At 46.8% G+C, this 21,438-nt stretch overlaps 1 protein-coding gene across 1 annotated transcript; it reads left to right on the top strand.

Annotated features, from left to right (window-relative positions):
* Nucleotides 1-17,079: 17,079 nt before the first annotated feature.
* On the top strand, nt 17,080-17,760 carry LOC111076166 (histidine-rich glycoprotein). The gene is made up of 2 exons (XM_022369838.2): nt 17,080-17,085; nt 17,290-17,760. The coding sequence occupies exons 1-2, from the start codon at nt 17,080-17,082 to the stop codon at nt 17,758-17,760; spliced, it is 477 nt and encodes a 158-aa protein (XP_022225530.2).
* The last annotated feature ends 3,678 nt before the right edge of the window (nt 17,761-21,438 follow it).

Genomic DNA, 21,438 nt, shown 5'->3' with positions numbered 1-21,438 from the left:
AATTACATAATTTTGGCTACAGAACAGATTAAATAGTGTTAAGAGTTATCTGCTTAGCTTGGTCTTTAATGGGTTAATCTGTTGGGGCCGTGTGTTGTTATTGTTGCTGGCCCCAAACGGCGGCTGCTGTTGGTGGTCTCCACTTTTATGGCCGAATGCCAGTTGCTGGTTGGTTTAGACGACAGGCAGTCCCAAGTCCCCCCCACCCCCCACAACAACAACGTCACAACATTTGACGACTGACCACACCCCGCCTTATGCTAATTGCGAGGGAGATGGCAAAAGAGTGCAAAAGAGGGAGGAGGGAGAGGGCCGCTACACACCGCATAATCAGCAGTTCGTGAGGCAACAGTGTCAGGAAGGGGGGCAGAGGCAGGAAGGGCAGTTTTTGTGCCGTTGATAAACTAATTTGTTTGATGTCTCGTCTGAATTGCATACATGGCCCATTGTCGCTGTCGGGTGTCATTGTTATGTAGAGCAAACATTTCAGAGATGAGCAGACCGACAGACAGACAGACAGACGGACAGTCGAATGGACAGACAGACAGACAGACAGACAGACAGACAGACCAAAAAGAGTATTGTATTTCTGGCCAAAATGAGCCACTAAAATATTGTATGAAATTGACCAAAAATGACAGACAAATTGGCTTTTATCGTGCGCTGCTCCGTGGGGGCTTTGTGTGGCTTTTACTCGTATTAGTAGTTTGTGAATAATTTAACCATCTAAAGTGGAGCTAATGGTGTTAGTTGTCGTGTTTCATGTGTCTATTTATTAGCACCGCCTTTGTCTAAACATACTACGGTATGTCTGTATCTGTATCTGTATCTGTATCTATATCTATATCTATGTGTGTATCTATGGTGTGTGTTTCTGTGTGCTGTATCCATTCGAATGGCCGCGGCCAAATGGGTTCAATCAGCATCCATTTTCAAGCGCTTGCCACTTGCCGGCTGACAAATTTCATATTTATGCTAATGTAATGTCTGCTGTATCAAAAATCAAACCAACAAAAAAACCACTCATTGGCCTCCCCATCTGCCCTGCCTCTCTCTCTCTCTCTCTTTCTAAAATTCATATATTTATTCATTTGGTCTGCAATACGAAAATATATATTTCATTTATTTATGATTACCTGCGGTGCAGCCAACATATCTATAAAGTTGGATAAATTATATATCCGGTGGGCATGAATATACATACATACATACATACAGATGCTTAAATAACAAATTGTATCCAGGCGAGATCGGAAATCGTAATACAATCCACGTGCATGAATATATTTCTACAGAGATTGGTTTACTTTCGATGTTCGGTCGCTTTTATTGAGTTTAAGCATCCATCGGACAGCTATTGGGATACTTTATATTAGAAATCGTGTTATATTTGATTGCAGGATAATAGAACCACTCCCAAGGAGGATTTGCACATTTTTGGGGTCACTTTTGTGGAACTTTTTTTTTTTTTAAGCCCTAAAATGTTGGTACCATTTGACATTCAAAACGAATGATAAACTATAGGCTCTGGCTTTGGTTCTGATTCCTATTTATAAGGTGAAGGGAGTCTCCACCAATTTACCAATCACCAATCAAGTTTTGCTCTTCGTGCGACTTATCTGTCGTACATTTTTCGGATGTTTAATGACCGTTTCTGAGCTTTTATGTTTCCGTTGCGCTGTCGATGTCGATGGAATATCTTATAGATAGATAGTACGAGCATATAGCCAAAATGTCTGACTGTTGGACATGTGTGTTTCCCATCGATTCGAGTCTCGCAGCTCATGTGTTTACATCAGATTTGGGCCTCCGTTCATGATGTTTTTCCCTCAGATTGGAGCATTTGTTTATGCGTTTTTTTTCTACTGGTTATGTCAGTATGCATGTTTCCCTTCGATTGGAGACGACTCTCTGCTCATCAAATGTCATCAAATGACAACGTTTTTATCACTACCTAAACCTGAAAACGGGTGCTCCCTTTTGGCATCTTTTGCTGCTTGATTTTGATTGTGTTTCCCGATTAAAAAAAGAGCAGCCGAAACCGAAGCCCCCAATTAACGAATGAATCTATGCAAATGAGGAAGGAATCACCACACCCCCTCTGACAAAATACTTCCCCACTAAATAAAGACTAAAAGTGAACCTAAAATGTGGTTTAAGTTTTTACTGCACCCAAAATGTAGATAACTTTTTTTTTACTGCTCCATTTTTAATAAGTTTTCAATTTGATTATAGTTTTTGTTTCTGTTTTAGTCCCCAGAGATTGAGTCATAAAATTGGTTGGTTGAACGGTTTAATTAACTGTATTTATACATGTATATTTTAGGGGGATTTTGTGGGATTTTGTGGGGTCGGGTGTGGTTATTGGGAATGGGTGGGATTCTAGTTTTCGATTAGGATTGGGATGGGCCAACACCCAATTAAGCAGTCGCTGGTTTTATCTATCTATCGATCTATACTACAAAATTGTAGACTTTTAATGGCATTTATCAAAATGTTAACTGTTGCAGCAACAGCAAACAAAAATACATAAAATACTTTTAAATAAATATATCAATTTTTGGTTTTTTTTTTCCGTCTGCAGCCACACAACAATTAATGTTCATTTGTATTTTTACGAGTTGTTTGGACAGGGCGGCGGACGGAGATGAGTGTGGGAAATTTGGGCGCCGCCAACGAACACAAAAAAAAAACCAAAGTTAATAAATATTCATCAAAAAACGGTTAATCAACATTGATTGCGAAAGGATAAAAGGACATTAGAACGGGTGCCCCCGTTCCCTGATATGCGAGCGAGTGTAAGTGTGTGAGTGAGTGTGTGTGAAGTGTCTGTCAGAGGCAGTGCCAGTGCCAGGAGTGGTTAGTAAAGGGTGGGAGGAGTGGTGTGGAGAGGAGAGGGAACGTTGAGACGAAGTAAAAGAGTTCCCACAATGAAGAAGCGCGCGACGACTGCTGCCTGGCACTTGTGATTTCTACGAATGTTACAACAACAACAAAAACAACATAAACACAAAAAAAACAACAACAAAAATCGCAGCAGCAGTGTGTGGTACTATGGGATCAATAATGTAATTTGTGGTTTAAAATTTAAAAATGGTTGTGTGAAATATGATTTGTGGAGGGTTTTTATTTTATTTTTTTTTTTTATATTAAGTTACTTTCAACCGTGTTGATTGGTTATTGGTTGTAAGAGGTATATTTTATTGATCTGAAATTTCGATTTTAATTTAAAATATTGACTCTGAATGATTATACGATAATTTTGTTTGCTGCAAGTCACTTAAGCCAAATGTTGTGTTATTAATTCTATAAATTATATAGAATCTATCGAAGGATATAGAAGAGCATATAGCCGATGTGGAATTTCGTTGTTTTTCATGTAGATTGACTTTAATTTGGACTTCTACAATTGTTTTTAGCAAAGATCTGCTTTTGAATCCAGCCTAAGACTGCGTGTGAATTTTCGGACTACATATATCCGATATTTATTAGCTAAGTTATCGGAAATTTGCTCCTTAAGGGAACCTTAAGCAAATCAGTTTATCTTCTTCAAGCGAAACCTTTTGCACATCCCATAGTACCCGCCGAACTGTGGGCTTCTACTGCTTTCAGGCTTCTTCTTGTTGTTGTTGTGACATTGAGGGCGAATGCGTTTGGCGGGTAAACGATGTCTTGAAACGAATGAACGAACGAACGAACCGTCGAAATCAGGTAAAAACAAAAGGTTAACACACAAAAAGAACAAACAACGATTTCGCTTTTGGCCTGAAAGTCAGAGACACACAGAGACACAGAGAGAGAGGGGGGAAAGAGAGAACTACCGAAAAGCCGAAACACCATCATCCATGAGACATGGACACCAGAGGCGTAGGGCCCGGCCCCCACCCCACATCCCGCGCAGTGAAACTCCTCCAACTTTTGAGGCAGCTACAGTCCAGTCCGAGAGAGCAAAGCTGCTCCTCCTCCACCTCCACCTCCACCACCATCGAGTGGTGTGTGGCGTGGCATGGAGTGGCGGAGTGGAGTGTGTGGTGTGTGTGGTGTGGCCGCCGCAGAGCATTTTGTAACTCATGTGCGACATTAAGTGCTTTGACGACTGAAAAACAAAAGGGAAAAACTCTCTGAACTGAGCTGAGCTCAAAAAAAAAAAAGACTGAAAAACTGACCCGTAAGTCATCATAAATGCAAGTTTTATGGCAACAATGAAATGATGATGACGACGACGACGACGATGGAGGCCTAGAGCTTAGGCGGAGGTCGTTGTAGCGGTGGTGGGGTTGGGGTTGGTGGATGATGGTTGGGGGTTGGGGGAGGCATCGTACCTACCGCGGACAACGCAACTTCTACGAAATTCACATCAAGAGCGAAGCGTTCCGACTTCAGCTGTGATTCCAGCACATCCATTGCCACAGTTTGATTCCCTCTCTTTATAGAGCTCCGCTCCACCTCCTCCTCCTCCTACTCCTACTCCTCGTCTTCTCGTAGTCTCAGCATTTTGTAGATTTATCTATTCGCAGGAAATGCTACAAATTCTCTTTAGATTTTCGATGATTTTCTTGCAACGCCAACGCCAAACGCATGAGAGAGTGAGTGGAAGCGGGGGCGGGAGAGGGAGCGTGAGAGCACCGATGGCAGGATTTTTGTGTTTATATTTTATTATGCGATTGATTTCTTTGCTGTCAATCAAAGAGAGAAAGAAACAGAGAGAGAGAGAGAGAGGAAGAGAGAGTGCAGCCGTTTAGGCCGATTTGCCATATTAAGGCGCCTTCTTTTTTTGTGTGTGTTTTTTGATCGCTTGTTAAGCAATTATTGGCACTGGCACTGGCTATGGCAGAACGAAGGATGATTGAAGATAGAAGATCTCTCTATACCATTCCTTTGTGGAAAGATGATGCTCTTTGGTGTCTTGTTAGTGTCGTCTCCCCATGACTGGCTGCCTGCCTGCAGATGACTCGCAATGATGATGAATTGTGTGAATTTAGCACATTAGTTGGACACAGCCGAGAGTCGCCAGAGAACAGAGCCAGCCAGCAGGTTGCTGGTTTGCAGGTTCCTGTCTCTGTGCCTCGTTTGTGTGGCATGGACTGCAGCAAAAGGTGGGCAGCAACTAGATCGATCGATGGATCGATGGAGCTGCCCAGCGCAGTCCAGCAGAGCCTCTTAGTCCTGCATTTCATTGTGCAGAGTTGTAATTGCAATTGATCTTTGATAATAATGCTGGGCACTGCGGTGGGGGGGGATGGGGATGCTATTGGGAGTCGCCTGCTCCTGGCTGCTGGTCGTTTGTTCATTTCAATTGTTGCACTTGACATTGGGACAAGCAGCAGGCATGTACCCATAAACGTGCCTCAATGTGGCAGCCAGCCTCCTCATTTTCCATTGATCCACTAGATCATTGATCATCCTTTTGAGACTTGCAGTGCAGTGAAGTCCAGTCCAGTGCAGTCCAGTGAAGTCCAGTGGGCGTCTTCTCTGTTTCTCTGAAGTTGTTCCGATGTTTGCCTCCGTTTAATTGATATACAGGCAGCAGCAGAAGCAGAGACAGAAGCAGAGTTAGAGGCAGAGGCAAAGTCAGAGGCAGAGTTAGAGGCAGAGTCAGCGGCAGCGGCAGAGTACCTGGGATCTACAGCTTCGACTATGTACCTTCTCTTCTCTTCATTGGTCCGATCGCCTGAGCAAAATTCACACAAGAGTTCATTAGAGTTGACGCTTGCCTTAAAACTGACACACGTTACATTTTACCAGCCTTCAATCGGATTCGCGGCAGTCGGCGGCGGAGTCGTGGAATTGGGTCCCTAGTGCAATTTAGTGGCCGGCTAATAAGCAGCCGAGATGTCGCTTCGATTCAACTCAAGTCTTGCCGGCTCCCATTCGACATTTAAAAGTCGGTGGCTGCCTCAATCTGCTGACTGCCTCTAATCATTCAAAATTCAACACAGGCAACCCGACTCGACTCGACTCTGCCACAGACACACACAGACACACACAGAGACACACAGAGACACACACAGACACACACAGACACACACAGACACACACAGACACACAGAGACACACAGAGACTGAAGTCAGACCAAAGTGACTCTCTGCCTCTCAGAAACTCTGATTCCCGACTCCCGACTCCCAACTCCCAACTCCGTTCAATTTCAAAGCCTCAAATTGTCATCATTAGGAAAAAGGCAATCGGTTGCCGCTGCTGCCGCTGCTGCTGCTGCTGCTCTATTGGTGGGGCACACAGTCAGTCAGTCAGTCAGTCTCTCTCTCTCTCTCTCTGTCTCTATCTCTCTCTGCCTAAATTTGATTTCTTCCTGCTCCTTTGTGCAACAGCACAGCGCCATTCGCAGTGGCTCACTGTGTGCTCTTTTGTGTGCCCCATCAAACGCCGGGCGACAGTTTGTCAGATTATTATCAGATTGCACTGGCTCACTTTTGACTTTTTGATGCCGGCATTAAAAGCAGGCAGCAGGCAGCAGGCACCACAAGCAGAAGCAGAAGGCTGTGGCGCACCACAATCTAGGAGGAGTAGCCATGGACAGTGGGCATGCCACCGCTGAAAAGGGATCCAAGAAGTGACCCAATTCCAAATTCGAATCGAGAGACGCCCATGCCCAGGCCCAAGCCCAAGCCCATGCCCACACCATGCCACGCCACGCCATTCCCGTGCGCCACAATGTCGCCCCGATCGCCGGAGTTGCCCGAGTTGCCCGAGTTGCCCGGGCTTCGACTGTCGCCGAAGCGATTGTTCGGTTTTGCTCCCGCGCATGCGCCTGCCGGAGCAAGCGGCTCTCTTCAAACGAAATCACATCGAATGTCGTCGCATGCGCGTGATCAACGTTGTTGATCTCTGCCTGTACCTCTCCTCTCTCTACCTGTAGCAGCGCGCTCCCGCTCTCGCTCGCTCGCCTCCTTTCACCTCCCTCTGCTGTTGGCTTGATGTCGTTTTTGGGTGCAACTCCAATCGGAGTCCCATTCCCATTGCCATTCCCATTGCCAGATCCCGCTTTCGTTTTAGGGCTTTCAATACAACATACAACCATTTTTATGGCATCTCTTTGTTGACTCTTGTGTCAAATACCCTATCGATGATCCATTCAATGGATCAATGGGTGGGTGAGCCAACGAGCCACCCATCCCCCTGCCCATGCATCCATAGAGTGTTTGCTGAATTTCCGGGAAGGGGAAAGCGAAGAGAGGAGAGCCTATTCAAACACGACAGAGCTGTGATCCAACAGTAACCATACTGAAAGGAATTCCTTAGTTTTAAGCACCAACTGAATAACCAACCCATCGGAGATGGGCGGGCACACTTGTTGGAGCTGTGACACTTGGAAGTGGATCTCTCTGCGGCTTTTAGTTGCCATACAGAGACGAAATACTTAATTTTAAACAGCAACTGAGATATTACACAAGCAAAAGCTTTGAAACTTGGCAATGGCAATTCCTAAGACATGTATACAGAATATACAGAATAATTCCACCTGCAAATATGGCATGTAGAGGATCTTCTACCTAACCGAACTTATTAAACCATTGAAAGCTGCGGCTTCCATTTCATTGCTTTAGGCAAGTTAATTTACTAAATTACCCCTCCAAAGAGCATTTGCTATTCGACAAGCTTCCAAAATGGAATTTTTGATTTCTGTTCTGTTTCTTTATTTTTTTTTGTGGACTTTTACGAGCTTTTTTCAAGTGAATTTCAGCGCCTGATGCGATGAGACAATGGTCGAGATTTTTCGGTTTCTGTTTTTGTTTCTGCTTTATGTGGGTGGCTTCTGTCCTCTGTCTGCTGTCTCTCTGTCGCTCTGTCGCTCTGTATGGCGACGACGACAACGGCGGCGGCATCTTTTTCGTATGTTTTTCAGTTAGCTGGAAGTCTTGACCCTTCCACTTCCTTTCCCTATCTACCCATCCCCTCTACGCGCCCCTTGGAGGAGCATGAGAATCGTTAAATTAAATCGCAGTCGTTTATGAGGCTGGTTTTCCTTTTGGGCGCCTTCTTTCGACCTCTTTTGGGCCTCAAATTTGTCAACGTTATAGTTAGTATATATCTTGTTGTTGCTGCCACATTGCCCGTTGCTTGCCCATTGCCCTTGCCCCTGCCTCTGCAGCTGCGGCTGCTGCTGGTGCTGCTAGTGCCTCTGTTTGCTGCCTCATAAAATACTTATGTTTTAAGAATTTTACGACGCCGCCAGCTTCTTGTGTGTTTTTCTTGTACTTTACCTTTTTTTTTTCTTACCTTTTCCTTTTTTTTTTGATTTTTTTTTTTTTGTGGTTTTTTAGTGAAACTGAAAATCTGACCCATTGCCACCGGTTTTTGTATGTGTGTCGCTGAAAGAGAGGGAGGTAGAGAGAGAGAGAGAGGGAATATAGCGATACTTTTATGCCTACTTGCCACCGATCATCATCAGAGCAGAGAGGTTCGGCTTCCGCTCTTGATTTTCCCTTTTTATTTTGTTTTTTTTTTTTCGGATTTTTTAATTAAAATTTCATATGAAACGAAATGCCTTCGCCTCGCACTTAGCACTTGTCTAAAAGCGAGCGAGCGAAGACTTTCCAAAGGCCCGCAAGGAGCGGGCACACACTACTCCCTCGTACTCCCTGATGATTGGTGATCGGAGTACTACTCCTTCCTCCTCACCGTCTCCCTTGTGGAACAATGGCGGTGGCAGGGCTTTGATCTTCGGTAGCCGGGCCAACGCCACCGCCACCGCGCCACCACCACCAACAAGTGCCAGTGGCTGTGGCAGTGGCAAAGGCAAAGGCAGAACGAGAGAGTCCAGACCAAAAATCCACAAAAGGTTTATTATTTATTGTTGGCCAAAGAAGAGCGAAGAGCGAAGAGCCAGAAAGTAGAAAAGAAGGAGGGATCGACAAGTGCAGCCCCAGTGATGCTGCTGCTGCTGCTGCTGTTGCTGCTGTTGCATGCAGCTGCAAGTTGCACCACGAGCCATGCCATGGAGTCATGGACATGGATTCGTGGCCATGGCTACTGTAAAACTGAACCCAAAAGAAGGAGCGAAATCTCGGCGTGCACTCGATCGTAACTGCAACAAACACACAGGTGGAAGAGTGGAAGAGTGGCAGAGTGCGGCAGGGAGTGCCAGAAGAAGAGCAGGTGGAGGGCGGGGTGTGGTGTGGTGTGGTGGGACAGTGTGGAGCAGCCCCGTGAGGGGCTGGCATTGGACAAAACGTTTTACAAAACGTTCGACGTTCAAATAAATGCACTCAAAAATGCCAAAATGCCCGCAAACAAAATAAATAAAAATGTTATTGATATTTAGCGAGTGGCTGTGGCAAGAGTCGCCATCTCCCCTTTGTGGCAACAGCAGCAGCAAAAACAGCAGCAGCAGCGCGTGCTGCATGCTGCATCCACGACACTTGCGGCCAGTTGTGGCAACTCTTTTTTGCTGTTTTTGTTTTTGTTTTTGTTTTGTTTTTATGGCGCCCGATGCCATGGACTTTTACCCGCTTCGCAAAATCCAAAGCCGCCTTTTGTCCATTGATTTGCTAGATAAACACGACTCCGAAACATACTTAGCTTTTGTGTTTTTGCTTTTGTGCGGAATTCAGGTAGTAATTCCCATTTTAATGCTGCCTCTTTGCCTCTTGCTGATCGCTGCTGCTGCTGCCTCTTGCCTCTTGCTGTTGCTGATCGCTGCTGCTGCCTCTGTTCCCATCTCTAATCAATTCCTAGTTCGCCCCGAGGCGCCCAGGATGCTGCAGCATAGAATCCAAGAGAGTGGTTTATGTGATTTATGTGGCAGTATTTAGTGGCGATTTTGTAGCAATTATTGCTGCATTAAACTCACCAAAGGTGAAAGTCCACTCCACTCCAGTCCAGTCCGTCCTCCGCTGCTGGCGAGTGTAATATTTATGTAGATTCCTGAAGAATCGCTGAAGTTTAAGTCACTAATTAAGTCATTCGCTCGCCTTTATAGGCGAAATTAGGCAGCTTTTCCACACGCACCTGCCTCACGCAAAGGGGGGGGCACAGACTGTGTGTATCTGTGTGAGTGGTAATTGCCTGGAGAGCTTTCAAAGCTCACGCATACTCGAGACAGGAAGGCGCGCCATATCGAGAGGCTGGCGGCCACTATCTTGTTGTCATCTATAGAATTTCCAAGGAACTCCATCTAGCGATGGCGATGTCTGTGGCTGTGGCTGTTGCTGTGGCTCTTGCTACCTCTTGAAATGCACAACATGCGCCAGTCAACAAATTTGCAGCAACATCAACGCCATCTACGGTGGGTGTTGCCGCCTCATAAACATCTATCATCGCACAAAAGAGCATCACGATCTCCACAGCGGAAGAAGAGAGCTGGAGAGCTGGAAGAGCTGGGCAGAGCCATCATCAGAGCTGCGACTTAGCGAGAGAGAGAGGTGGAGGAGAGAGGAGAGGTGAGCGGTGAGGGTCGACTTAACTGTCAACGACGATTAAATAAACATTTGCATAAATTAGCCAACGATTCCCCCCCGCTCCCACAGCCCTCAGCCACCTCTCTGTTATATTTCGTGTATTCTTCGACGATCTTCCGATCCGAGGTGAAAATTAAAGAGCCACCAAAGAAAAGAAATCAACAACAAAAATCACCAACCAAATGGAATGGAGAATTGTGTAGGGTAGGGGGGTGGGAGGGGGACTAAAGGTATAGCTTTTGGGCCTCCAAATCAAATCAAATCAAATCAAATGAAATGCCGTAAGAAATGTTTCTCTCCCTTCAACTCTTTGTTGTTGTTGTTGCTGCTTTTTTTGTTGGGTTTGCTTTTGTTCTTTTGTTGTTTGGGGGAGCCTCGGCAGCAGGCAGCAGCCAGCAGCAGCCAGCAGCGGCTGTCACATAATTCCGCTATAAATTCTTATTCACTTTTGTGGATTCGGACTAGCTGTTGATTTCAACACCTTAGATAAGCGAAGCAAGGGCCAGCGGACAGCGGATGGCTGTGTGAGGAGGAGAGCGTGTCCCCCCCCTGCCATCATCACCCCCGCGTCGTGCGTTGCGCGTCGTGCGGCCTACTCCTACGCGTGCGCCCTCGCCCTCGCCATCGCCTTCGCATATAAACTGCTTGTAATACGCGGCTATTAATTAAAAATTACAGTTTTACAAGAGCCCCAGGCATTGAGGAACGAACAAACGAACGAGCGAGCGAACGTAGGGGGAGAATGGGACAGGGAGAAACACACAAAAAAACTTAGGGAAGAAAGGTTATGGTAGAAAGGTTTCTGGCGAGGAATGTTAATTGTTGTTTCGTATAAATAAGGAGCAAACAGTGGAATAATTCAAAGAATACTTTTACGTTTACTCTTACGAATTTACCATGGAAATCGAATAGAACTATGAATTCCATTGTGGGAGTATTGGTAGCATTATCCAAGACTACAGCTAAATGGCAGTAATATTTTCTAACATTAATATGTACAAGAATATAGCTATGGGAGCACTGATTGATAGATAGACAGAAAGCAAAACAATTCCTACTTTGAGGATACTTTCAATATCAGAGACAACAAATTGTAAATCTAAAAGGAATCAATGCCAGTATGGGTGTAGGAAATGTTCAGTAAATAATCCTAGATCCGACAACTAGTATGCTCCAAAGGCAGAGGCAAAGGCACACTCCTATGCTACCAATTCATGCTACCCTCAAAGGCAGTGTATAAATAAAGAGAATTAATGGCTTACGCACAGATTTACAAGGCACCGGGAATCGATATGCATAAATGCATGCAACTGACTGGAGGAGAATGGACTGTGGATTGCTACGTACGGGGGGAGGGCAGGCCAGGCCAGGCCAGGCAGCGGAGCGGAGCGGCTGAGGCATAAAAGAGCCACAGCCTCCGACGATCTCTCGGCCACTTAGATGTTTTGGCCGTGATAAGGCTGCGGCGGCACTGCCCCTTGGAGTGGAGGAGTGCCGGAGTGGCGGAGTGGCGGAGTGTGGAGGGAGAGCATCTCTTCAAAACAAAACACAGCAAAACATACGCTTAAAAATGCATTTACAGTTAAACTCAATCAATTTTCAATCGATTTTCATTCACAGAGCGACGGCAACGCTCTCCCGCTCCGCTCCGCTCCGATCCGATCCGCTGCGATGTCAACGATGGGCGATGGGCTCTAATTTATGGGCGGACATAAAAACGGGCATAAAGATAGCCTCTCCTTATCGGATAGACACACACATTAGGAGAGTCCTTTGGCAGCTAAACGTCCATTAGGAGAGGCTCTTCCTGTGTCTCCTGTGTGGCATGCAGCATCTACCTGTTGTATGCGTGGGAATACCCAGCAGCAGCAGCAGCAGCAACAGTAGCAGGTGTGTGTGTGTGTGTGTGTGTGTGTGTGTGTGTGTGTGCCTCCCCTTCATTTTGAGCGACAATTAAACGGGGCATTGTATCGGGATCTATCAATGCGGATGCCACAAAGCAGGCAGCAGTCAGCAGGCATCAGGCAGCATCGATAACCTCTTGAGTCAATTGGCCAATTGGCTGCTGAATTGGCTGCTGAATTGGCTGCCAATTGCCGCCCGATGCCGAGAAGGTCGGCATCTCTCTCTCTCCTTGTTAAAAGAATCCCAAAGTGTAATTTCAAGTTGGTTTTGAGCCACGCACTTGCCACAGTCGGCGGCTGCTTCAGAGGATCTGGCAAAGGCATTTCAATTGGCCTTTCGTTCTATGAAATTAGCACCTGTCTCCACGTCTGCCTGACTGTGCCCCAATCCATGCTGCGAATTCCGCAAAATCATTTATGCTACGAGTGAAGAGTGAAAGAGATAAATAGAATTCGTTGCGCTACGAGGAGCGTTCGCTAATAGAGCAATAGCATCGATGATCCACTGCATCCAAAGAGAGAGAGAGAAAGAGAGAGATAGAGAGTTCTGCTGCCTCCTGCCAACGCTCCACTGATCTCTGCTGCTGCTGGCTGCTGTTGCATTGTTCGCATGTAATAACTCCTTCAATCGATCGGTAGATCAATTGCCGCCGCCTATCAACGCCGCCGCCACCACTGCTGTGGCATGAAAATTGCATGCTTTCTATTTCAGATGAAAATCAAAGCTACTCGGACAATGGATACGCGCCGGAGAAGAACCAGAGAAACGAAGAACCCGCGATCTCCAATCCATTGTTCTCCTGACGAACTTTCGCAAAAGTTGCAGGCAGCAGCAGTGCCTTTTGTTGCAATATTATTAACAGCAAGAGGCACAGCCTCAGCCACAGCCACAGCAAGAGCCACAGCCAGAGCTATACTCGCAGCTATAGCAGTTCACTTTTGAGCTCTCAATCTCGCGAGCATTACAATTTTCACAATCTTGCAGCAGCGATTGGACATGCAAGTTGCATAAGCCAGGGGCATGCCTGCAACACTCGTATGAGAAGATTTGAATCAAAGCTGTGCAGGCCAGGCAGGCGCTGGCTCTGGCCTGGCTCTGGCTCTGTGCTAAAGTTCGAATCTCTCGCTCGATATTCGAGTCTGATCTTTGCCGCCATTCAAGGTGTCTGTCTGTGCCTCTGAATCCGGAGTCTCACTTCTGCCTCTGCCACTGCCTCTGCCTCTGCCTCTGCCACTGCCTCTGCCACTGACTCTGCCACTGCCTCTGCTGCAGGAGCGAATCGGAGATCTCTACATTTGTGGGGGGGCAGGCAGGCATTAAGACAATTTATAGCCGCTAATGTGCCAACCGATCCCTGGCGTAGCAGACTCTTCGGGGCAGCAGCTTCCGTTCCGTATCATTTGTCTATTTAGTTGCGGCATTGCCTTGCGCTTTTCCGATTAACTTTTTGTTGAACTTCATTACCGAATGCAAGGCGCAAAAATGCAATAAACAAGAGACAGACAGACAGAGAGAGAGAGAGAGAGAGAGGAGAGGGGAGGCATGCGTTTGGGGGCAGCAGCAGAACGGAGGCCCCCATCCATATGGGTAGATATCGGCCTTCGTAATGATTAAAAATCGTGCACTGTAGCCAATCGAAAACAATATTCCGCTTACAAATTGCCACAGTAAGAGAGTGCCACACAGTGCCACAGAATAGGACGAGGGGGAGCAAACCCTGCAGCTGCACCTGCACCATTGGCTACCGCTTCTTGATGAAGTTTCCCACCGGCTGCCAGAAGGGTAATCAAGGTAGCAGGCCAGCAGCTAGCAGCAGCCAGCAACAAAATGGGGCACACACTCACACACGTGTGTGAGTCTATCCTATCCGATGATTGCGATATTAATTCTGCAAATGTGGAAGGGCCATCCATGCGATGGGAAGTTAATCAGCGGATCAGTGGCCGAGTGGATCAGTGGCTGTGTGCGCCGGGGAATCCCTTCTTCGGATTACTTTTCATCCGTTTCTGATATCATATTTTCAATTTTGTTCATTAATTTGTAATAACTGTGTGTGTGTGTGTGGAAGAAGGAGAAGCGGCCTCTGGAAGGGCAGAAAGATCAATGAAAGGGAAGGAAGATTTCATCAAGGAAGGAATTCTGCTGTGCAAGTGGAAGGGTTACCCAGTCAGGGCAGGCTGATCTTTGGGAAGGGAACTTATGAAAAAAGGAGCTTTATTAATCTTTGGAAGCAAGGAGATCTACGGAAAGTAAAGGAATATCCCTGGAAGGGATATCTTTGCATCTCTTTTCTGTTATAAATTTTCTATAATTTCTTGTATAATTTAATTTAATTTAATTTAATTTAATTTCTTGTATAAATTTCTTTTAGAAATCCATAAAATGCATCTAACAATTTCTTCCTGTTTTTTCTTTCCAGTTTTGTTTTATTATAAATTTTGGGTACGTATTTCCATAGATCTTGGCCAACCTTTTAGAATCGTTTAAAAATCGTTAAAGTCCCTCCCTATAGAGAGCGGCTATATATGTAGTCAATGTTGCTCCCCTGTAAAATCTATGACTAATGTTTGCATCTTTCTCTCATCTAATTCTTGTCCATTATTTGACGTCACCTTTCGTGCACATTTTCGCGCAATTTTGCGCTGATTTTGATTGCCATTTCCCACCACAGATGAAATAAAATGCTGTTCCAATTGTCGTATGCAATTCTCAAAATTTGTACGCTGTTGCCATATTTTAGCAAATAAATATATCTGTGGCATATGCATCAGATGCATTTGCATTTGCATTTGTATCTGTATCTGTATCTGTATCTATGGCATTCATGCATTGCATATACTACATATGTATGTATGTGCATCTCCGTTTTAGTGTCGCATTGCCATTAATTTCGCTTACAATATTAATTACCATCAAATTTCTCATGCCCCGTCATGATTTGTGGCAAAGCGGTCGGCGTAAATGTGTGGCACAAAATTGTGATTTTTGTGGGTCCCCCCCGTGTCCCTCCCTGTGGCACTCGACTGTGTATATGCAACCCACTCTTTCCACTCTCTCTCTCTCTCTGTCTCTCCCTCTCTCTCTGTGTCATCCTTGGGACAGGCGTTGCTCTGTTGACATGTTGCAGTTGTTGTTGCCACTGCCACTGCTGGCATTAAATTAGTTGTTGGCAGAGCCAGAGACTGTGGCATGCCCCTGCTCTCGCTGCTGCTGCTGCTGCTGCTGCTGCTGCTCCATCAACCGCCTAACGATGCACTCAATTACAGAGACCAAAGCGGTGACATCCAATAAATTATAGCCTCACTCGCGAGAGTCGCTGGCTTTTGTTTGCACCCCTACCCGCTACCCCTTCACACTCAGGATATATCTACATATATAGCCAGATATAGGGGTATATATATATATACTGGGGTAATCGCAAATGTTGATTCCATTAAGAATTTGGTCAGTTTTTGGGCGACAAATTGCGATCGCAATAGCCACACAGCCAGACCCCAGACCCCCAGACCTGTCTCTCGCATTTAAAGTTTGTGGTCCGCTGCCTGTGTGTGGCACACGTAGCACGTGTGTGGGCTCCAGTGGGCACTTGCATACGGCATGCCTCATTAGCCATTGGTTTCGACCAAAAATTATTATGCAATTAGCCAAAAGCCAAAAGGCCTGACCCACATCCAAAGACTCTGCAGCGGCGACTCTTATCATTCGCATATGTATGTATGCATTCATGTTTGCCCCCCCCCCCCAACCATTTAAAGGGGGGATTTCTTGTGGCTTATGGAACGTGTGTGTGTGCTGTGTGCCTTGGGGCAGGGCAGGAAGTGCTGGCTGCCATGGGGTATGAGGTGTGTGGAAATCTCTGGTTAATGTTGCAACCTCGGAACCACGGAATGCGCTGAATATTTCCATTTCGGGTAGACATGTTTGAGGGTCTCATTTGATGCAATTAGCATTCAATTTTCGGGCTATGTGATTCTACTGTGATTATGCCTGAATATTCGGAGATGATAACCATTCTACGGGTCGGTTATACGTTGCCAATAATTCCTGGTATTTTTTTGACACCTTCACCCACACCTCAAAGAATCAAAGCAGTGTTGTTTTTTTCACACCTCTTAGCAGGTCTATCACGTAGCGCAGTCAGTTTGTATTATTTGCGGCTAACGAATGTTGGCCAACGCTTTCACTTCTTTTTTTCGATTGCCCGAATTCGGTTGCCAAAAAAAAAAAAGGGGGAGTGGAAAGGGGGACTGGGTGTGTGTGGGTGTGGGGTTCATTACCAATTGCGTGACAGTGCGAGCCATAAAATTATGACACTCTTGAGGCGGTGCCCACTTTGAGTTTGTTGCCCCACAAAAACACCGAAAAAAACCTTTACATAATGAGGGAATGAGGGAATGACCGAAGGAAGAAGACGTCTCCAATGTGACGCCACGCCAACGATTGCCTTTGATTGAGGCAAATGATTGATTGATATGCAATTCACGTTCTACCATTGACTGGTACTGGGACTGGGTCAACATTTTCGTTATTGTCAATGGGTAATTGGTTTTTGGTTTTTGGTTTTTGGTTTCCATTTCGTTTGATTTTGAATTTGAATTTGAATTAAGTTTTGGGCGCGGATGGCAGAGACCTATAAAACGATTGTGGCCGCTTTGATTGAAGTACAGTCAATCGGCAGCAGTTTCAGAGGCATCAACGCAGCGTCAGCACTTTTGGATATCGAAAGCCCTTCTTCAATCAAGCCAGGAATCTCTCAAAATGAAGGTGAGCCTATGGGGGCTTTAGAGATCTATGGGAGATCTGGTGACTCCCCGATCTCTGAGCTTCAACCTGCGGATGCCTCAACACTGATTAGATCTCAGATTTCTGATCTCTGATCTCTGATCCTGCATCCTTTATCAGTGATCCTTGATGTGAATTTCTCTTCTAACACATCTTCGATTTCTTCGATCCCTTTTCCGCTGGCAGTTCTTCATGTGCATTTTGGTAGCTGCCACAGTGGCCGTGGCACAGGCTGGTATCCTGCCCCATTTGGATCATCATTTGGAGCACCAATTGGAGCACGAGCTGCCCCACTTTACGGATGCCGAGGTGCACCATTCGGAGGGCATACATTTGGGGCACAGTGCGGCCATCATACACCACGATCACGATCATCATTTGGATGCGGTGCCGGCACATCACTACAGCAGCAGCAGCCACTATGAGGCAGTGCCGCATCACTACAGCAGCAGCAGCCACTATGAGACGGTGCCGCACTACAGCCACCACTACGAGCATCTGCATGCCGCACCCGTGGTGCACCATCACAGTCATGCCGCTTTGGTGCACTACAAGCCCCATTTGGATGTGCACAGCCATGCGAGTCTGTTGTCCTTTGCGAAGCATCAACTCCATGGTAAATATGGAAAGCTAAGGATCACAGAGACGCATTACTAAAAGAGAGAGAGAGAGGGGGAGAGAGAGATTCCACACCTGTCCCTGCCCCTGCCACTGCCACTACCCCCCCACTTCTGTGGCATCATTCAGAGGAGCCTTCAACAGCCGAGCAGACAATTTATCATCCGCTGATTCGCTCGTTCGCGTGGAGGAGCCCCACGAAAGTAATTTACTTGCAATTTAAAGATAAACAGGCGCGATAATGTCTACAAAGCATAAACGTGAGTTGACGCCTACAATCTGTGAGAGGAAGAGGGAGAGGGTGAATGGGGGAAGGGGCAGCAGCAGCAGCAGCAGCCATGACCATACATCATCGCGATATCGCGGGGCCATAGCAGCAGCAGCAGCAGCAGCAGCCTACAAAAGAGAGTGAAGGTGTTGGCTGGTTGGTTGGTTGGCTGTGTGCCTCACGCCATTCCCATGCCACATGCACCGCACTCTGCTGCCACAAGAGGTGTATGGGAAGGGAAGAGGTGAGTACTCAGTGCGCTGCCACAAGTAGGGGGAATAAGAAGAACAATTGCAACTGCTGTGGCACGATGCAGCAGTTTCGAGTTGCAGTTTTGCCGCAAAACGCAGTCGACCCTGACAAACGCTGAGGGCGTCGTGCAGCACACACAGCACACAACACACAGCCCTCATGTTGCATAGACTAGAGGCCAAAGCGCATGCGCAACACGTGGCAGCGGCGAGCGCTTCTTCTGCCTTCCTTCCTTCTGCCTTCAGCTTCTGCTTTTGCCAATTTTCCAGTCGTGCGGCGCTGCCACAACGCGTGCCGCGCTCATTTTCATTTTCATTGCTTGGAAAAACACGGCGAAAAGGAGGGGGGAAAAACAGCAGGAAAAGAAGGGGGATAAACAGTAGGAAAGGAGGGGAAATTAGCCAAAGGATTGAGCATCGGTTTTCGGCCAAATATTCAAGCAAACTCTTGTGCCGTGCCACTTGCTGTGGCTGCAAAGTCTGCAAAGTCGTGCCACACGAGAGCCCACAAAACTAAACCAAATGCGGCACGACTTGCGAGCGTCCGTCGTGCGTTGAATGGGGCAACAATGCGACGAGTATTTGTGGTGCTGGTGGTGCTGGTGGTGCTGTTGGTGCCTCAACACCTGCCAAAAGTTTATGAATTCAATACATCATAGGCGAGGGGTACGATTAGTACGAGGGGGGGGCGTACTGGTGTGAGGTGGGGGCTGTGTGTGGCAGAAAAAAGCTGTCAAAAAACGCTGATGCGTGAACACCCGCCGGAGCGGAGTGGAGTGGAGCGGAGTGGAGTGGCTCCGACTCTACGCGCTTCGATTGTGCCACAATGCTAATGGCAAAGGCACACACAGAAAAATCTTTGGGTGGCGCAAAGAAGAGAGACGGAGAGAGAGAGGGAGATGGGGGAGATGGGGGAGAAGTGGCAGGCAGACAATGCCACAGTTTATATTGCCACAGTCCAGGCCTGCCACAGCACTGGTCATTAGCAGCATTGCAGCTGCAACACAGAGAGACAGACAGACAGACAGACAGACAGAGACACACACCGGCCGCTGCAATCGTGGGGGGGGGGGGACTTTGGTGTGTAAGTGAGGTAGCAGCCACAGCCACAGCCAGAGCAACAGCTCCGAGGAGACTCCAACTTCAATTTCAGAGATGGGAGATGGAGTCCAAGTCCAAGTCCGAGTCCCCAGTCCACAGTCCGTCGTCTGTTTGGCAGCGTAATTGTGTTAAAAATTACTCAGGCATCTTAATCACTTTGGTAAATATTTTGCCAACTCCGAAGGCAGTTGGCTGGCAGGCAGGCAGGCAGTCGGAGGCGGCAGCAGCAGCAGCAGCATCAGAGGCAGAGGCAGAGCATGAGGAACGAACGAGGTTAATGCGCTGCAGCTGCAACACACAACAAAAGCGTCGCCAAAGAGGCAGCGCAGCGCAGCGCAGAGCAGCGCAGAGCAGCAAAATGTGTGGATAGAACTTTGGCTTTGGGGTGCCTCTCTTGCTGTGTGTGTGTGTGTGTGTGTGGGTGTGCGTGTCTCATCTATAAGATGATTCCCCCCACTCCTCGGACTTCTCCATCTGCGCCTCTGGCTCCTCCAAAAAACATGTCTAAAAAACAAGAGCTGAGATTTTCATTCATGAAATTGCCACGATATTGGTGCGAGCCATGGGAACAGGAGATGGTTACGAGGGAGAGCGACAGGGGGAGAGATGATGATGATGGCCAACAGTTGAGAGGAGTGCGGAAGAGGAGGGTGGTGGGTGGAGGGGTAGTGGTCAGGGGGGAGGCCAAGAGGCAACATTGATTGCATGTTCGAAAGCAGTTCATTTTCAACAGCATCCCAAGGATCAAATGCATTAAATACGAGAAGGCCAACGAGGAGACCCAACAGCCAACAGCCAACAGCCAACAGCCAGAGGACGGTGCAGGGGCAACGACAGAGATGGGGGCATGTGGCAGGAGGCTGGGGGATTCATCGGATGTGGCAACAAGAAAGAGAAGAAATGGAAACCAAAGTCAAAGCTCTTAGATACCCTAAAGAATGCCCAAAAAAAGATCAAGTTACCTTAAGGATCATTTCCAAAGCAGCAAAATATCATTCTCTAGTTATAGTATTTCGATCTTTGGCCTGTAATAAATGTAGAAAAAAGTACAGAAATTTGTTAAATTTTCATCCGATTTCCTTGAATTTTGAACAAAGTTTCATTAAAATAAAGAAATTTCCAGTTTTTGTATAGAAAGCCTTAAAAGCCTTAGAGTTTTCCCTACAAAATACTGGTTTTTTCTACAGTTATTCCACCAGAAGCTATAGCATATACAGACACAGACACAGCTATTCGATTTTAGCAGGGTACAAGCTAAAGCACTACAAAAAATCTATGGAAATTAATAGCACAAAATAAAGATAAAAAATGAGTGAAAAGAATACGGAAAATGAGAGACTAGTTTGCATTGGAACTCTCATTTTGTGGTGTTTAAAATAGCCTCGTTAATCGACATTTAAAGGGTATCAAAATCTACTTACGTGCCACAGTTTGTTGCCTTTATCAGAGTTGCTCATCTGGCGTCCATCGTCTGTCCCATGTCCTGCTCCTTCTCCGTCCAGGAGTCAGTCCCGCCGACCGCTGCTGTCTTCGGTCTTCTGTCTTGCCACAAGCACTGTGCTGCAACCACATCCAGGGCGGGTGGCGCACCTGCGGCAAACTGCTTTGCAATTATGAGATTTTTTTTTCAGCTGGTGCTGGTGCTGCAGGAGGAGGCAGGAGTTATGCTAAATAAAACAGGAGCGGAGCTGCAAGAGCAACGCAAAAGGGAAGAGGCGGCACACAGCCCTGACTTCCAGTGGCAGAGGAAGAGGATGCAGAGAAGGTAAAGAGGAGTCGATGATGTTGCTGGCAGCTTCTGTGGATGTGGATGCTACACTTTCTCCAGCCGAGAGATGCGCTGTGCTGTGCATCGGCATCATAATTTAGACTGCAATCATCATTATCGTTGGGGTGGGGGCTGAACAGGGGAGCAGGGCAGAGCAGAGCAGGGCAGAGGAGCATTCTTTAAGGAAAACGCCCGCACGTAGAGGATGGGCGATGTGCCCCCAAACAGATGCCAAGGCAAACTGTCAGTCAGTCAGTCAGTCAGTGAGTCCAAAGGCAGCAGCCAGGCCATGCCAAGTCAGTGAGTCTATCATTCAGTCAGTCAGTCAG

Source organism: Drosophila obscura, unplaced genomic scaffold (genome assembly GCF_018151105.1).
Source record: "Drosophila obscura isolate BZ-5 IFL unplaced genomic scaffold, ASM1815110v1 contig_1, whole genome shotgun sequence".
Taxonomy (NCBI): Eukaryota; Metazoa; Arthropoda; class Insecta; order Diptera; family Drosophilidae; genus Drosophila; species Drosophila obscura.
This window is presented reverse-complemented; position numbering and strand designations above follow the sequence as displayed.